General features: G+C 35.0%; 1 protein-coding gene across 1 annotated transcript; it reads left to right on the forward strand.

Annotated features, from left to right (window-relative positions):
* The first annotated feature begins 770 nt into the window (after nucleotides 1-770).
* Nucleotides 771-5,682, forward strand: LOC146137367 (uncharacterized). The gene is made up of 4 exons (XM_083394246.1): nucleotides 771-1,040; nucleotides 2,676-2,811; nucleotides 3,320-3,509; nucleotides 4,774-5,682. The coding sequence occupies exons 1-4, from the start codon at nucleotides 851-853 to the stop codon at nucleotides 4,951-4,953; spliced, it is 696 nt and encodes a 231-aa protein (XP_083250372.1). The 5' UTR covers nucleotides 771-850; the 3' UTR covers nucleotides 4,954-5,682.
* Nucleotides 5,683-17,674: the final 11,992 nt, after the last annotated feature.

The raw sequence follows: 17,674 nt of genomic DNA on the forward strand, positions 1-17,674 counted from the left end.
GCTTGTCGTGTTGGAAACTTGTTAAACGTGTTTCGATTCCGGAGAGAACAATGTTTTTTTAGGATCTTGCGTTATTTGAGGAGTCCCATTTGTCAAATACTGGCCAATTGGAAGAGTTACGTCAGATAGATATATTTTTAAAATGTCGATATAGATTTTTTTGCTGTTTCCTAGTGGGTTTATTTCTACGTGTTTTCTCCAGACAACTAAATTTTTTAATTTCATTTTTTCGGATTCGTTGTGATACCGAAGAGGGTTTTTAGTTGATTTATTTTCTAATGAAGGACATTTAGTTGAAGACGGTTAAAGCAATTGGTAAAAATTTGTAACGAAACATTTGAGTTGTTTTTGCATTATTTTCTTGATTTAACGACGGATTCTTATAAAAAATAATTAAATAACGGTGTCACGTAATTTTTAGAATAAACCCATTTCAGTTTTTAAATTTACCCCAGGTTTAGAATAGCTGATTTAGAGTAAAGCCATTTAAGTTTTTAACTACCCTTATATTGACACGAAAAAGCCATTAAACCTTATTTCAACCAAATTTTGGCCTGCGCAATCGTATTGTTTTAATTTTATTTTCTTAGTTGCGTCTTGAAAGGGTAGCATATACGGCACCTAAATGAAGGGGCAGCTGATTTAACTTTAAGGTAAAACAATGGGAAAAGAAATCCAAAATGTGAGAATAGATTTTTTTTAGGTAAAGAATGAGAACCGAAAAGTCTTAACATCTTGTTGATTATTCTCTTATTAAACAGGTGATAAATTCCAATTAAACGTTTAATCCTTATAGTGTAGCACAAATTTTGAATTAGACTGAATACAAGCATCCCTGAAACATAACACAATGTCACCCTTTTACCATTGTGTCGCCCTTATTCTTGTCTGCACGATTCCCTGTGTTCTTGGTCTGAGCTGTTTAACCGGGAACAGAACCCAAGCTGGACAGCTGTTTAACTCTGGGGCTACTGAGGTGACCGAATGCCCTTCTTTCCTTACACGGTGCGCAAGAATTGAAGTAGATGGCTTTATTTCAGGTAAGTTCATGTGTTTGATTTAATCCCAGTGGTTCATAGCTTGTGGGAAAATATAAGGAGCTGATTTGACAATTTTAGCAAGTAATTTTGATAATTAGATACACGCTATGCACAGATCTGTAATGCATGCTTGGAAAAGAATAACAAAGCCATCTTAAAAACGATGTTTTTTTTTTACTTGTATCATATTGCATTAACTTGTACCCCATTACATTAACACTTGTTATGGTGCAAGTGCGTAAAGAAACGTCTCTTTTAGGATGTTGTCAATATACTCGACCTATTTGTCTTTGACATTCATTTCTATGACAATTTTAAAAACGATATGGTATGCTATCAATGAACGAAACTCAATAAAACGCAGTATCTACCCTCATTTTTTTAATTGCAAATTCCTAGGTGATTCCTAGGTTGTTTGTTCATTAAACCAGAGGTCCCGGGTGCGGTTTCATTTTTTTAAGGGCGTGGCACGATATCCGTTTTAACATACACTTAAGCGGTAATAAAAGTCTTGCAGAAACATTACACCCTGATTTGTGCATTCGAAATCTGCAGCAATTAATTATAACTTCCTGATAGAAACAAATATATCATAAGGAAATGGTAAATTGTCGATTGGTGCTTCACAAGTACAACAAAACTCACCACTGCAATAAAACAAATTTAAGAACCACTACATTCAACGATTGCCGGTCATAAATAAAAAATTCAAATTTACTTAAATTTGAAAATTGGATACTAAAAAGTGACATGTGTTTTAAAGCTTTGTTTAGCTTTTAGTTATGCCCTTTGAGTATCGAGATGAAAAAAATATATAAATATACTATTGATAAAATAATTTATGTAAGTTTGCTGCAGCCCAACTTGCGACCCGACCACAAATCTTGATGTATGAATCAATGATACATAACATACAAACACCAAGCCAATTAGAATCACCATCGAATTGGCAAAACTTTCACATTTCAGAGCAGATTGTTTTCAAATTTGGCTAAAATGTCCAGATTGACACAGGTGTGCAGCAGCGTTATAAAGTTACGCATCCTCACGTTGATATTCGATTGAAAACAAGTTACGTCATTGACACGACTTCACTTCAGTAACTTCCACAAATACAATTTTATACTTTTTGCCTTTTACTGCTAAACTTTTAGTACCTTTTCTTATCAACCTTTGCTTTATCAAATACTACACGGTGAACTCTTAGACAACGCCTCGCAAACCCAAGTTAGCGAAACCATGCTATTGGTCAGGTGTATCCAACTTACGTTTAATTGCGATCGACTTTAAAGACTCGCGATCGACTGGTTCAGTAAGATACAACAACACTTATTAAACATTTTGAGCGTCAGTTGCATTCCAAGCCAGCGATGGAGGTTGATTTGTTACGTTAATGAACGCTTTATTAGGCTTGTCTATACATCACATGGTCATTTTAATATTCCGCTTGGGGGCGACAGCTACTGTACTGTAATAATGTAACACATATTCGACGCTATCGAGCAGGTGAAATGTGGCGATCGACCGTCAATCGCGAACGACGTGTTGGCTACTCCTGCTATAGATAGAGCAATGCTGTCCGTAAAGGCAATATTTCTTCCCATTTTGAATCTTGTTTCACTTACTTTTATGCAGGTATTCTTCCCCAGGGCGGGTCAGCTCCCTACCAGTTCATGATGGTTCAGTGTGTTCCCGAGACAATGTGTTCGGCCGCATCCACTGCCTTCTGTGCACAAGCGTCGTCAGCTGTGCCTCCCACACAAAACGTAACGTAAGTAAGGTTAAAAGTCGTATAACTCGTACTTGATACAACTCTTTTATTTTATAATTAATATTCGATATTAGTAGAGACAAAAAAAAAATAATGTTTCCATAATTTTATTCTTATTTTTAGTTTTATTTTAATAAAATTATTTTGGTTGCAAGTATATATACAACAGCTCAAAGTGTTACAAATTAGCTAAACTATACGTAGTAAGAACATTTAAGCCAATACAAAAGTGGGTATCATTTTAAACGTTTCAAATAACTCTTTGTTATTTTCAACGTCGAAAAAATGACTTATGTTGAAAATGAACAAGAGTTATGCGAAACGTTCAAAACAATACCAACTTCTGTATGGGCTTTGATATTCTTACTACGTCTAAAAAAAAAATACTCGATAAAAACTCACGAGTTTTTATCTGTATTGGAGTGCTCACGCGGTTTGGCAGAGTTTGCATAGAGCGTCACTGTACAGCTATGTATAATTTATAACAAGCAAGTCAAATCAATTTCAGCAACTGTGTGGCCAAGTGCTGCAGCCAAGACCTCTGCAACAACGCCAGTCTGACAAGTGCCACTCCCAGCCTGCCACCTGCCACTTCTGGCATGCCACCTGCCACAAACGCGCCTACTATGGCACCTGAGGTTGTCACAACGCCACAGCCACCTGTCATCGAGGAAACAACGAACAAGCAAGCTGCTGACGTACGTTTTTCATCGCTTTTTTTCCTTCTATTTTAACAATTTTTTCTCAACACCCCAAAAAATATCTTTTATTTCGAGGGCAAAGTATGACCTGATAAATGTCAAATCTTAATTGTGGTAACAATTTTAACAATAATGAGCACATACCCTATTTACTGTAACAGGTTGTGCTTTAATCACTTCTATTCTTACCTCCAAGTGTTAAGGGATATAGTTGCTCAGGTTCAGGTATTAGTTAATAAAGTTCGGGTTAAAATATATTTTATAGTTTAAAAAAAAATTTTCTGTCTTTTTTGTTGAAATCTACTTTATAGTTAATTTTTTTAAGGCAATGTTGGGCTGGGACTTGCAATGTGCTTGCAATATGCTAAAATTGCTGGTTATGCTGTTTAATAAACTGATTTTATTAGACCCAAAAATGACTCTGACTTGTAAATTGACCGGAGCTTCCATTAAATTGGTTTCAAAAGGCTTAAATTTGAATTAAGGTGGTGAAATTTGAGCCTTAAATAGCGCGGTACGCCGCCTTTATATTGTGACGTCACTTGATTGACACTTGGTCAGTTAATCTCGTAATTGGGTGAAAGAGCCACTTTTGTTTTTCAAATTATAATGTAACAGTTTTAGAGCATATTGGTTGGTGGTTTAAGTCTATATAAAAGTAGGTAGAATTTAAACGTTTCAAACATACCTTTGTTTATTTTTAACATGTTTTATCCATTTTCGATATATTCAAGACGTTCAAAGTGCTGCCTATACTTCTAAATGTAACCGGTGTTTGGTGGAGTATAGTTTAAATAAAGTGTATTTGTACTATATGTGCAATTTCATCAATATTATTATTTAGTACAAACGTGGGCCAAGCCACTACAAAAAAAAGAAATAAATTTACAGAACTGAAAAAATAAAATAAAAAAACCTTATTTGCAAGACTAATTTTTTGTTTGTAACGCGCTAAACAGTTACACCGCGGAAGAAAATTACGCACGAGAGATAAAAGATAGATAGCATCCAATAAGAAGCGATAGATATACGTTAATAGACTGGCCCATTTAACTCGAAATGCTGCGAGATTCTTATTTTCTAGCCCACTATGGTATTCCTATTTTCTCACTGTTTTATCGTGTTCTTGAACATCACTAAGAAAGAAAGGCAAAGTTTTGGCGTATATAAGAAAGGCAAAGTTTTGGCGTATATACATCGATAAATTACAAAACGAGCACAAACTAGTAAAAAGCCTAAAATAAAGTTGTTGTTTTTTCAGGCCAGCACTGTTGCGACACCTGGCGGGAGCTCTACAATGGTTCCAGGCACATCCAAAGCAATGACTATGACCGAAGCAAGCACGACCAGTAAAGGTGTTAATATCGCTGCAGGACACCAGCTATACAATCTAATCGCCGGCCTGGTTATGTTCGCTTTGGTGTACTTTGATACCAAGTGATTTTAGGGAACTTTAAGTGTATTATGTGGCTGCACAAAGTAAATGTACGTATATAGGTAATAACCGCCTGTTCCATTCTGTGATTGTTATGTTTTTCATATAAGTTTTATTTTTCGCGAGCGTTTACCACATTGTTCCAGTAACTCAATTAATCTCAGTTTTGATAACGTTCTGTATTGGCGGCATTAAAGAAAATCTTGTTGGGGCCATTTTACAACTTTACATAAAGTATAGCGTACATGTAAAAAGTTTCTCAACAGCAATATTTTCAAGTACGATTTAGATAGGGGTCACCGAACGTTTTTTGTTAAAGGGACGGTTAACTGTAACGCCTGAAAATCGATGTCTTTATAAAGTTTTGTGTTAAACGCTATTAACATCATGATTATTATCTAACGAAGAAGGTATTAAAACTCTATTAAATGAATATACTGTTGCTGCCAGGCATGGTATTAATTGTAAAATTGTTCTTCTGGCAATATTTTTTATTAAATGTACCGACGTTTTCATCTTTTCTCCGAGTTACAATATCATTGCACTGATGAATATTCCTGCATAGGTTATCAAAACTTCGGTAAATATAATTAAAAACACAGCCGGAGCTGTATTAAAACTGTACTCAGTCGTATGAAATGTCGTTCAGTTTACAAATCGTAAATTAAGCACAATATGCCGTTGGACGAGTAAATGTACAAGGTTTTGTGACCCCTGATGTCGAGCAATGCTATGACCGCTTTGTGTTTCTTATGAGGCGTGAAGCAATGCCATCTCTTTAACTAAGAACAGACGAATTTCACGATTTTGATGTCATATGAGAAACTTGAAATTGCCGATGTATGTACATAGTTTTTGCTTATTAATGTCAAGCGTAGTTGTAAATAAAACTAGAAATATGTTATCTCAAACAAGAAATTGGTGATTGTTTCAGCTTTTTAATTACAGTCATAATGTTTTATGAAACAAACAGTAGACTTACTAAAATCTATTTTAAAATTAAACGGTCATCAAAAAACAAACGCCATTTTAAAGAAAAATCTTTAACACGGAAGAATATCACTTTCACATGCTGCAAAAGGGTTCAATAGTTTTTGGCATAAAATAGGGGATATTTCGGGAATCATTATGTTAAAAACTTTATAGAAAGAAAATTCTAGATTTTATTCTACAATCGAACAATATTAACAGAAGCGTGTTAGCCAACCTTTTGATGACAAACAGGGTCAGTAATACATTATGGAAAAATCAAATTATAAACGGAAACCTCTCATCCAGCTAACGACCATTTACTTTTGTGTATCGCCATATCGCCCCGAAGTTCGCACAGAAGATAACATCACGAAAAAACGTAACATAGTCGGGGCACTTTCGGAATATTTACATTGATAAATGACGTACCTTATACATTAAAGGACACAATTCACAAATGTTTTGCACGCTTCATTTTTTTTTTATTACTCCGAAGAGTTATTGCTCGGCGGAAAGGAACATCACTATCACGTGTGAAAAAAGAACTAATAACAACGACCACTAGCGGAAGTAACTTTGCTATTGTGTCCATTGATAAATTTACGTCATTACATTGTTGCTTGGGGTCGTCTATTAGTTTTAATAATGTTTATAACTGAGTCAATCGGTGTAAATACATTGCCATATATTATTTGTGACAAACATACTATAAAAATGTGAAATATGTCATCGGGTAAGGCAGGAATGTGTAACCTTTAAAACGTGCCAAATAGTTTATTGTGTATATGTGAGTTATATTACTGGTCAAACGCATTTCTGCTGATTGATACGAGAATTTGGTCTACTTGAATCAACGTTCGTCAAATAAACGCAAATTGTACAGCCAAGAGAGTTGCCAGGCCACATCAAAAACGATTTCAAGTTAGAGTGACAACGCATTAAACCTAATAGTACTGCTGTTAATTAAGTCTAGCAAATTTAGTAATTTAGGTCAGACAATTTTTATGTGAAAAGTTATAAAAGAAGTGTCTGACCTGAATGTTTTTAGTGCGTATTTGGCCTTATTAAGTCGTTGGTCTTAATACTATTTCATATAAAGCTGATCTGTTGCTAAGGGTGACCAACCAAATGCATTCCACAATTGGTTGCCGCCGTAGGTTCAAGCACAAATTTTTTTTGCTGAAATCCTATACGCCCAAATCCTGGGATAAATATGCATAAAAGGCTATGTTTCATTGCAACCCGGCGATAATTGACGCCAAATGACCTCACTGGCGTGTTTTTCGACAGCATTCCATGGCGAGAAAGCACTGGAAATGCAAAGCACTGCCCTTGCAAACCCATATTAATTAAAAAAATGCCAATAAATTCTGCTTTACTATTTTGAAAATTTGAGTGTAAAATTTAAACAAGTTTTAGCGTTGAAATTTCCAACAAGGTCGTTCAAAAAAATATGTACCGGTATATCTACTGCAGGTTATTATTTTGTTTGATTTATTTACGCTTCACACGGCTTCGGAAACAAAATTGTGTTCCACTAAAATTTCTACTCACCATTTATTCGCGGCATCTTAATAGAATGGCTCCACAGCAACGTTGAGCAGTGTCTTCAAAACATGATGTGTTAAGTACAACCAACCAAACTGGCACACTGCTGTACAATCCAGTTCACGTTAGGCAAAAGACAGCAAGAACTACTAGAGAATCATTTTAACTGTGAATATAATCTAAATAAACAATGTTTTTAATCAGTAAGCTAAAAATCCAATTTGAACGCGAAATTTCATTTTAGCTGTTGACGTTTTATTAGTCTACTAGTCTTAAAGTTGTCAATTTTCTTCAAATTTGTTTCTGATGTTAACACTACTGCTAACTTTGCTATGAACAAACAATTTGTTTTTCGCTTCAAATTCCCAAAGAAGCTACACTTGCAAATAAACTGTTTCAGTCTTAAACATGAAGTGCTGATTGTAGCCTACAGGAGGTTTGTTTCGTCACAATCACAATCGGGCCTCTGGGAAAGACGAAAGCGAGGGAAAATAATAATTATTACCTTTTCAGCTTGGACCACTGCATTATTTGTTTAGTAACTGATATTAATAAAACGTAGCGTGCTAGTCAGTTTGTTTCCAAAAACATTTGTAATGTAACGCGGCGGTTAACAAAGTAAATTTTACAACCCCAATGTAATCGAAAAATTTTATTTTTAAATGCCGGAACTTCAATAAAATAAAATCAATTTCAAAGTCATTCTTTGAGAAAAAGACAAAACAAAGGGGCAAAACTACTCAATTAACTGCTTGTTTGTTACCAAAAATTGCCTAAAACACGTAAATTGTAAAGGTTAATTTTTCAAACATATAGAGATTCAAAACATTTTACCACCAAAAGAAAATAAAAAACTCAATTGCTGTGTGTTGTAGCGAATTTTAAATTTATCCTGCAGCTGGTAAAAAGTTACGTGGCATTAAACCCGATAGATTATTTTTAGTTTATCCGCGAAATAAAATTGTCCCTAAAGCACCATGTCAGTTCTTGGAATTATGTAAATTCGGCAAATATGTTGTCAAAACAATATTGGAAGGGGCTATTCACCCGGACAACAAAGTAGTTCAAATCGATATACAATTGCTAACGGGTGCCAGCGTAAAGGAGTGATCTGTTCAAATAGTCTAGCCTATAGGCGCCTCCTGAGCTTATTTACACGGCTAATAAAGTAATTTAAATAGATTTCTGAAAAAATATTAAAATTATGAAAAACTTGGAAAATCAAACAGCACTCAAACCCAAACGCTAACCCTAAACCTAATAAAAATAAAAAAATAAGCACATATTAGTGCAAGCGTAAAATGCGATCCGGTTAAAAAACGACTTCCAACAATATTTGTCTTTGTTGTGTATGTTGCAGAAATATCCATCTGAAGCGGAGTTTGTTGTTGTCAAAAGAGTTCATGCAATTGTCCAACCAACTAACATTCAGAACCCAATTATAAACCAATTACCGTTTTGTACTTGTGGTGTTTAGATTGCGTAGCTGGGAACATTAAGGCATATGGACAATGCAGTTGCCGCGGGGCTAATAGGTTAGTTAGTCGGTTGTTTATGTGGTAAGGTATTTGTATTTACCAATGTGACAACCTAATTTAACAGGCATTTGAAATTAGCACTATAAGTAAAAATGTATATTATTTATTGAGTGGTTTTACTTGGTTATGGGTAATAATGGCAAAGAGAATAAAACTATGAAATTAAATCAAAATGAGTTTGCATTTTAATTTAAATGCGTATTTTTTTAGATGGATGAAACCTAATTTACTAATCAATTGTATAAGATAATTAAAAGGAAATATATTTGCACTATAAAAGTATTATAAATGCAATTAATTTGCATTTTATATAAATTAAATCTATTCTAAGATATAAGAAACCTAATTTAGTTGGCAATTGCACAAGATAATAAAAAAGAAATATTTGCGTAGGAATGGAATCATTAGTACTTATGTTCGAAAGAAATCTGTTATCAGTATACAATTGAAAATCAATCGCCTTGTCTGTGGTGGATAATTTAGATTTTATACAATAAGTTAAAATTGAAAACGTTAAATAAATAATTGTCAATTTATGAGATGTTTTGGAAACAAACTTATTTCGCAATGTAATTCATTAAGGTCGACTTGCTATTGTCTTGTTACATTTGTTTTTAACAGTACATCCTAACTTTATTTCGAAAGCATTTCTTTATGATTTTTTAGATAAATATGAACAAAAATACATCTTTGTGGATGATGTCGAATTCGACACCACAGGTTGTTGAAGTTACTGCTGGCTGTTTTAGTTTTTAAAAGCTGTTTTAAAGGGGATTCCAAATCAATTTTTAGAATTCTTAGATCCAGAATGATATGCTCACCGCCCTAAAGGCCCCCAATTTCAAAAGTCATATTTTTAAGGATTTTATCATTTGTTTAACTGCAGAAATGGCATTTAGTCTTGTCTTCTTCGGGGTTATCTGCTGTATAACACGAGTACCAGCTTTACAATGCGTCCTTGGGAACCGGACCAACTCTGGGGGGCAGAGTGTGGTATCCACTACAACAGGGAACTGTCAACCGAACCAGCATTGCTTTAGAATGGAGACTGTGCAGAATCCGCCAGGTAAGTGGTGAATTTGCTGTTTGTCAGATTGGAACGCACAATAAGACCCACAAAGTTGCCCGAAAAAACAATAACAAACGGCCGAACTATACCGCTTGGAACTGTAGGTAGGTGATATGGACGATCAGGGGCCATCGGTCTGGCATCGGCTCTTTTAGTGTCAATGTTTGGACGCCCTAGTTTGACCGGCGCCGCTGTTTTTGGCCCCTGATTTATACCCTTATTTTGGGTTAGTTGGACGTAATGGTAAGAGTCTAAATTGGTTTAGGGTTAAAATTATTAGGAAAGTTAGTGATGTACATACGGGTGAGGTTTGGTAAAGTGTTGTATAGGACTGATTTTGCGTGGATTTAGGACTTATTCTGATTTAGATTACGACCATTAGGTATTAGTGCACTTTGGTCTTATTTCGAAATGTATTTTATTCCGACGTTGATTTCTTATTTAGGTCTTATGGCCGGAGTCCGATTAAATATGTTGAAGATTTTATTGTTCGTCAGTCGACGCATTAACCAAAAAATATTTTCAGGTTTAATCACCTGAAAAACGTTTCTACGATCTGATCGGTTTGTTAGCGCATATAAAACTCTTATAAACTGTTGCTACCAGTCATAGTAATAATAGTCAAAAAACAGCTCCTCTGGTAGTTGTAATTGTTAACCAACCTTTAGGCAACCTAATTTAAATCGCCTTTGTCAGGGGACTAAAAAAAACTGTTGTTTACATACTAACAAGTTGGCGTTCTCGTTGAGATTTTTTGACAAATGTTAATAAATGTAAAGATTTTTTTGTTGTTGTAAGTTATTACCGTGGTACCTATGCTTTAAATATTTTATACATTTGTTTCTTAATAAGCAAAATTGCATCACAGCTTAAAGCTAATTTTTAGAGAAATCGGCCCCAGTGTTGCCTTTACTAAATTAATTTGACATTGTGAGACAAAAACAAATCTAATTCGATTTATCATAACAAACGCGAAAAAAATCTAAGCAAAAAGTAGCATGTCATAAAAATAAATATTTGGAAAGGTGTGTAATATAAAACGTTAGGAAACAGTCAGATCTGTTTACTTACTAAAAAAATGAACCCCAGTTATTTGATTTTGGTGAAAACCATCCTTAAAACTAAGTTAAAACTAGTCACGTCATTTGATAACAAAACCTTCAGTGCACACTGCAGACTGATGTAGGTTTCACAACATTGTATTTCTATTCAGGTGGAGTTACTTTCCAAGTAGTGAGCCTGATGTGTCAACCCTCAGCAATATGCGGCAATATAAACGCACTGCTCTGCCAGCCTTTGATGAGACAGCGACCAAACAAAGACAGTCAACTTCGTGTGACGTAAGCAACTCTAACAGTGACGTTTACCCGGTCTGTTTGACGTCATCGAAATACGTCAGTGCAGTGTTGCTCTATCTTTTTTCGCGGCGACACAAACGAGTAAAGGAACAGTTCTAAGCGTATATGTAAAATAGCGAAATTTAAAGAGTGAATCGACTCAGTTCACTTCATTGAACATTTCGTAAGTCTATTGTGAATAAAACACAAATCAGACGAAAGCATAAAAAATCCAATTTTAATTAAAATGAGCCATGTTCTAGCATTGTATCCGACTTTTCCTAAATTTCGGAGCAATATTAAAACAATTTTAATAAATATATATAATTGTAAACTTTTAAATAGTATAATCGGCAACACAACAAAATCCAAAAGTCACTAATTTAAACACTATTTTTAGAAACACCATTTTTAAACTAAGTGCTATCTATAAAATTGTTATTTTTTCAGTGTAATATGCTATTTGCAAACTGAATGTAAAACAAAACTCTTAACATGCACATATTCGTTCTAAAGCAAACAACAAGAAATCTTATGTTTTAAACTGATTAAACCTAGTCCTTTAAGGGGTCGCGTAATATCTTAATAGGTACATAAAAAGGGGTCGCAGAGTGAAAAGTTTTGAAAGCCCTGAAAGAGCAAGCTTACATTTCAGTTCAAGTTGTGTACTCTGTGTCCATAGCAAGATTTTAACTTTCGCGTGTTTCGGCAGAGCGTTGTAGTTAATGCAACTTTGTAGCCGCATATTCAGTTTCCAAATTACCAGGAAACTTTCGGCCGTCAACAAAGCGTGTTGTGTTTCATGGCTGGGTAGTTGAAGCGTTGCAAAGTTAAAACGGATGCTTTTCATCTAATCATAAAACGATTACCTAATAAGAATATCAAACCCCATACAGGAGTAGGGCATCCCTTGAAGATGTTGAAAATGAATACAGAGTTATTCGAAAAGTTCAAAATGCCACCTGCTTCTGTATGGGCTTTGATATTCTTGTTACGTCTTACTACAATTTCCAACCATAATGCTTTAAAACTATATTAGGTTTTCATTGTAGCTTTGATTTATCTTTGATTGAACGCTGTGTGTTAAGCTAACCTTGTATTTGTTCGATACAGAGCTTGCGAAGTAAGTTGCTGTAGTAGGGACTTGTGCAACATCATGACGATCGCACAACAAGCCGCGTCACCTGGGAACGAAGTGGTTCTTGCGACACCAGAAACAACCACACAAACCACCAGAAATGAAGGGACCACGGCATCAGAAGCAACCACACAAACGATCAGAAATGACGGGACCACGGCACCAGAAACAACTACACAAACGACCAGAAATGACGGGACCACGACACCAGAAACAATCACCACAGTACAAGCAACCAGTGATGATATTACACCATTACAGACCAATTCTGTACCACTAATTGGAAATCATTCACTAACAACCAATGCTGTTCAACCACCAATCAATTTGCCACCACAAAATGGTAATGTTGGTCTATCAACAACCAATATTGGCCTACCACCAGCAAATCAGTCACCACAAAACAGAAATGGTCCACCACCGACCAATTTATCACCACAAAATGGTAACGGTGAGCAAACATCTAGCAGAGTCCCTGTACCACATTCACATGGAAACGTGTTATTGTCGTTTAACTCTTATCTTTTTAATCCTTACACCAACACCATATCCACGACCAGCAAGGCACTGGTTTCGTCCTACCAGGATGGTATTTCAGTCGCTATCATGGTGCTTATTGGAATGTTTTTCTGTGTTATTATGATGTAGGAAACAGTTGTATGTGGATACTCGTGTCGCATAGTAAACTCGTGCTGAAAAATGAGCAACCTGCATGACGAGCACAGTAACTCAATGAAGTATATGTGCTAAATGCTTATTATATTCATTAATTTAATTTTTATGTTGACATGGTATTTGTATATAACTTTTTACTGACATAAAATCGTATTAAATTGTGTGTATACTTTTGGGTAGTAAGTGTTTTGCTTACATATTGTGCCACGCTCAAAACTTTAGGCTACTGTTGGCATGGTAATATGATGATAAACCATTCATTGTTCAGAAATACTGACAAAAGTTTTATGTCATACCTCGGCAAAATCAAACAAAGCTTCCGGTTCATTATAACGACAATACAATCGTTGACACACCCCAGCAAAACGTGTATGTGAAAGCAATTTGTCACCGGTTATTAACAATTCCACGTAACCCCTGTACATTCATGGTCTTTCGTGTTTTAAACCGCGACAGGCATTCTGTTTTCGATCACTTCTGGTGTGCGCCTTTCGTACCAAGAATTTTCAAGGATCTCGGCTACGAAAGCGCTAAAACTTTCAACAGACGCGATTCTGTAAAACGCGATAACACAAGCATAACGCTCTAAATGCGGTGGTTGAGTGTGATGAATATGTGCAAACAGATGGCCTGCTTTTTATTTAAAGGCTGTCTTACAAATGTAGGAAAGGGAGTTTTCTATTTGAAAGCAGGAAAATTAACTATGTTAATTAATTATTTGGGCTAAGGAAACTAAATCAAGCCAGTGTTAATGATTTGACTTATGTGTAATTAAATCACTTTTTAAGTGACTTGACTTGACTTAAGTATTTTTTGTAAATAACTTGGGTGTAAATGAAGTGTTTTCATTAACCTAATTTTTTACAATTTGATTATTTCGCCAAATTAGGCCTATTTCATTTTTTTTTTCTGTTTACTTTATTTTCAGTTGAGCTCGTAACGACGATTTTATTTATTTTAATAGTTTATTACCGTTTAATTTTGATGACAAGAACTTGACTTGGAACTGACTTTCTCTAATTATGATTTTACTGGGGCTTGACTTATTATATTTAATATAAAACCCCCAATAAACAGCATGGCAATAATAAAAGTTCTGTTCATATATGCCAGCATTATTTATTGACATTTTATCGTTGTTACATTTTGAAGCAGGACTAATGACGTATTTTACGTAAATTTAAGGGACGGATAGCTTAAAATAATAGCAAAGCGTTAGAGTTAAAATTAAAAAGCAGGATAATTTAACTTTTTGTGTTTTTTTATGGCTGAACTTAAGTTTTTACAACTATTTGAAAGTTTTCTATAAAGCATTTGTTAACAGCACTATAAAAAATATTTCACCGTGTTATGCTTTTTCTGTATATCAGTATTTTAACAAACCTAGCTTATAGTATGAAATGCAAATACTGAAACAACATTGTCTTGTTGGTGAGGCACAATTTTAGCAGACTGAAAGCGATCTGTAGCTTAAGCCTTAAGGTAGGCCCTAAAGACTTCAGAATGAAGTTGGAAGTTGTTATGACCGGAAGTTGGACGAACAGATAACCAATAAATATGTATATATCGATATATAGAAAATCTGGAGTGAACGTTACAATCGAACAATACATTTAAATAATAAAACATACTGTAATAAGAGGATTTGATTTAAAAATTAAAATCAAATCTTCAGTTTTCGGTGTCTATAACGGGCATTTTATTTTTATTTATTTCGAGCATGATATAAGAATATTTTAAGCAATTTATTCCACCTAAGTAACACTGCTATTAAATGTTCATTTGTAGCTAGAACGTAATCACAACTTTGCGAAAACATTATAGACCACAAAAATGAAATTCAAAGTTGCTGTTTTGTTTCTGGCTTCTTCCTTTGTGTGACGCAACAATCAGATGTTACGACACTTCGGTGTTCGCCTGGGGAGACCAAGCTCCGGTTGCCCAGGGAACTGACTTTTGTGAATTAGGATCCAACTGCTTAAAAATCGACTATTCTGGATACGGACAGAACATCACTGGAGGTGAACCGATGCGAGTTAGTGTGAAATAATCTTACTTTTAGCCGCTATATAAGGCAATCACCAAATGTCATTTTAATCCTGGCGACTCTAGCACGAAAAAGCGTTCATAAAAAACGCATTTCAAAAACCTACAAACACACAAACACGCGAAATACAAACACACAACGTGCAAAGTCACAAACGCACTAACGCACCAGCGCACAAACGCACAAAAACACAAACTCACAAACGCACAAACTCACAAACGCACAAACATAACAAACGCACAATCTCACAAACGCGTAAACTCACAAACGCACAAACTCACAAATTCACAAACTCAAACGTACTTACGCACAAACTCACAAACTCACAAACGCACAAACGCACAAACGCACAAACATAACAAACGCACAAACGCACAAACGCACAAACGCACAAACGCACAAACGCACAAACGCACAAACGCACAAACGCACAAACGCACAAACGCACAAACGCACAAACTCACAAATTTACAAACTAACAAAAGAAAAAAACGCAGAAACGCAAAACTCATAAACACTTTACTTTCAGAACGTGCCGCTCTATTCACCGGTTACCTTGAAATATGTTTGCCTGAAAACCAAACGTGTGGAGACTTTGCTGAATGCACAGGTTCAACCATGGACTACGACACCCCATACTTAAACAACGTAACGTAAGATAATTGATTTGTATTAAATCTTAAAATACACAAATATCAGACGACATAAAAAAATTATAATAAGTAAAATATGACTGTTACTAATTTTATTTTAGGGGGAAGTTCGTATGCCAAGTTTAGAATATTTTAGGTTGCAAAATTCATGCAGGTTTGGAAAATTAAATCAGAACTAAAATTAGCGCAAGCAATTGACAAATTTGCCAAGTTTAGAATTAGTATCTCACCTTAATATGTCAAAGTTTGGGACAACTAAAATCATTTTGTTGTCTAAATCCATAGGCTAGGTATTCCCCATTTGACCAAAAAATACGGGTTATCCGGTTAAACCTTGTTTTTAGATCTTGCAATATTAACATTTGCTGCAACGGATCGGATTACTGCAACCGACCTGACAATACAACTTCAACAACTCCAAACACTTTCGTAACTACACAGACATCTGATATGCCAGTTGCCACTTCCATGCCAGTTGCCACTTCTATGTCAGTTGCCACTTCTATGTCAGGTGCCAATAACATGACAGGTGCTACTAATATACCAGGTGCCACTTCCATGGCGGTTGTCACTAATCTGTCAGTGGCAACTGCTAATGTGTCAGTGACGCCCAACAGCATGCCAGGCGCCAGTGTGAATTTAACGACAAAACCGGGAGGTTCGGCTGCACACTTGAACCACTTGGGATTGATTGCTACACTTTCTGTAGCAGCTGCTGCAGTTTGTTACTTACGTTAGCACTATAAACGCATTTTAATTTACAAATTAAAACCATGGAAAGTTTACCTTGGCCAACTATAGTTCCGTAATTATCTTTGACACAATTAATGGTTTCTTGAGGCTAACTGCTGGTATCAAATTAATTTCGATGTTTTATGACGATTAATTAAACAACTAATTAAGTTAGTGGAATAAAAAGTCAAAGTAATTTAAACTCAGATTCTTACGTCCACTGTTTAAGTTTTTTGTGTCAAAGGTCATTTATTGTACAGAAAAGTCATTCAATCTTTGAAGTTTATATTATTCATCCATTGCGTCGTATAAACCAGAAGTCTCTTAAAATGTTCACGCTGTATGTACACGTGTTTAACTGTATTGCTTGTGTTAAGGTGACAAATGACGCAAACGACAGCGGCTAATGGATGTATTTAATCGTATTGTGCTTTTCTAACTTGGGAGATATGAATTATTTTGGTCTCCCTTGTCTGGGCATTTATTTCAGCGATGTACTTTAAACGCATTCACTAGCATTTAAAAAAAGAAAAACTTATGCGAACCATCCGCACAGCGATTAATATATACGACTCTAATTAAAGGCTGTAAAATACATAAAAAATGCTAATAGCCACATTTTTAGTTCTTATTATATTGGTCAAAATTAAGCGTAGCCTATAAGTCTTAATACAAGTCCAGAGTTGCATGAGTCAAGTCCCAGTCAAGGTATTTTTAGAGCTAGTCAACTTCAAGTTAAGTCAAGTCATTGATATAAAAGTAAATCGTTAAACTAATAAAATTGGTAAACTTGCCGCATACAGATTAAAGTGGTATTGTACGACAATGAAGAAGGTAATAGAAATTCTTGTTAAACAAAAAGGGCTATTTAAAACATTTCAAACTTTCCTTTGTTGGCTGCGTTTTGTGGTTTATTTACGGTATGTTAAACATTAATATTTCGAATGTATAGAAAACTTCCTAAATTTTATCACTTATCATTTATCCGTTTAATAGGAAAATACTAGAGATAAACTAT

The sequence above is a fragment of the Ascidiella aspersa genome, chromosome 7 (genome assembly GCF_963924565.1).
Source record: "Ascidiella aspersa chromosome 7, kaAscAspe10.2, whole genome shotgun sequence".
NCBI lineage: Eukaryota > Metazoa > Chordata > Ascidiacea > Phlebobranchia > Ascidiidae > Ascidiella > Ascidiella aspersa.

Bases quoted from the DNA above. Each gene is read 5' to 3' on its own strand.
- LOC146137367 (XM_083394246.1), top strand. From the start codon at position 851: ATGTCACCCTTTTACCATTGTGTCGCCCTTATTCTTGTCTGCACGATT. The intron at 1,041-2,675 runs GTAAGTTCATGT...ACTTTTATGCAG, and splicing joins AGTAGATGGCTTTATTTCAG to GTATTCTTCCCCAGGGCGGG. The intron at 3,510-4,773 runs GTACGTTTTTCA...TTGTTTTTTCAG, and splicing joins CGAACAAGCAAGCTGCTGAC to GCCAGCACTGTTGCGACACC.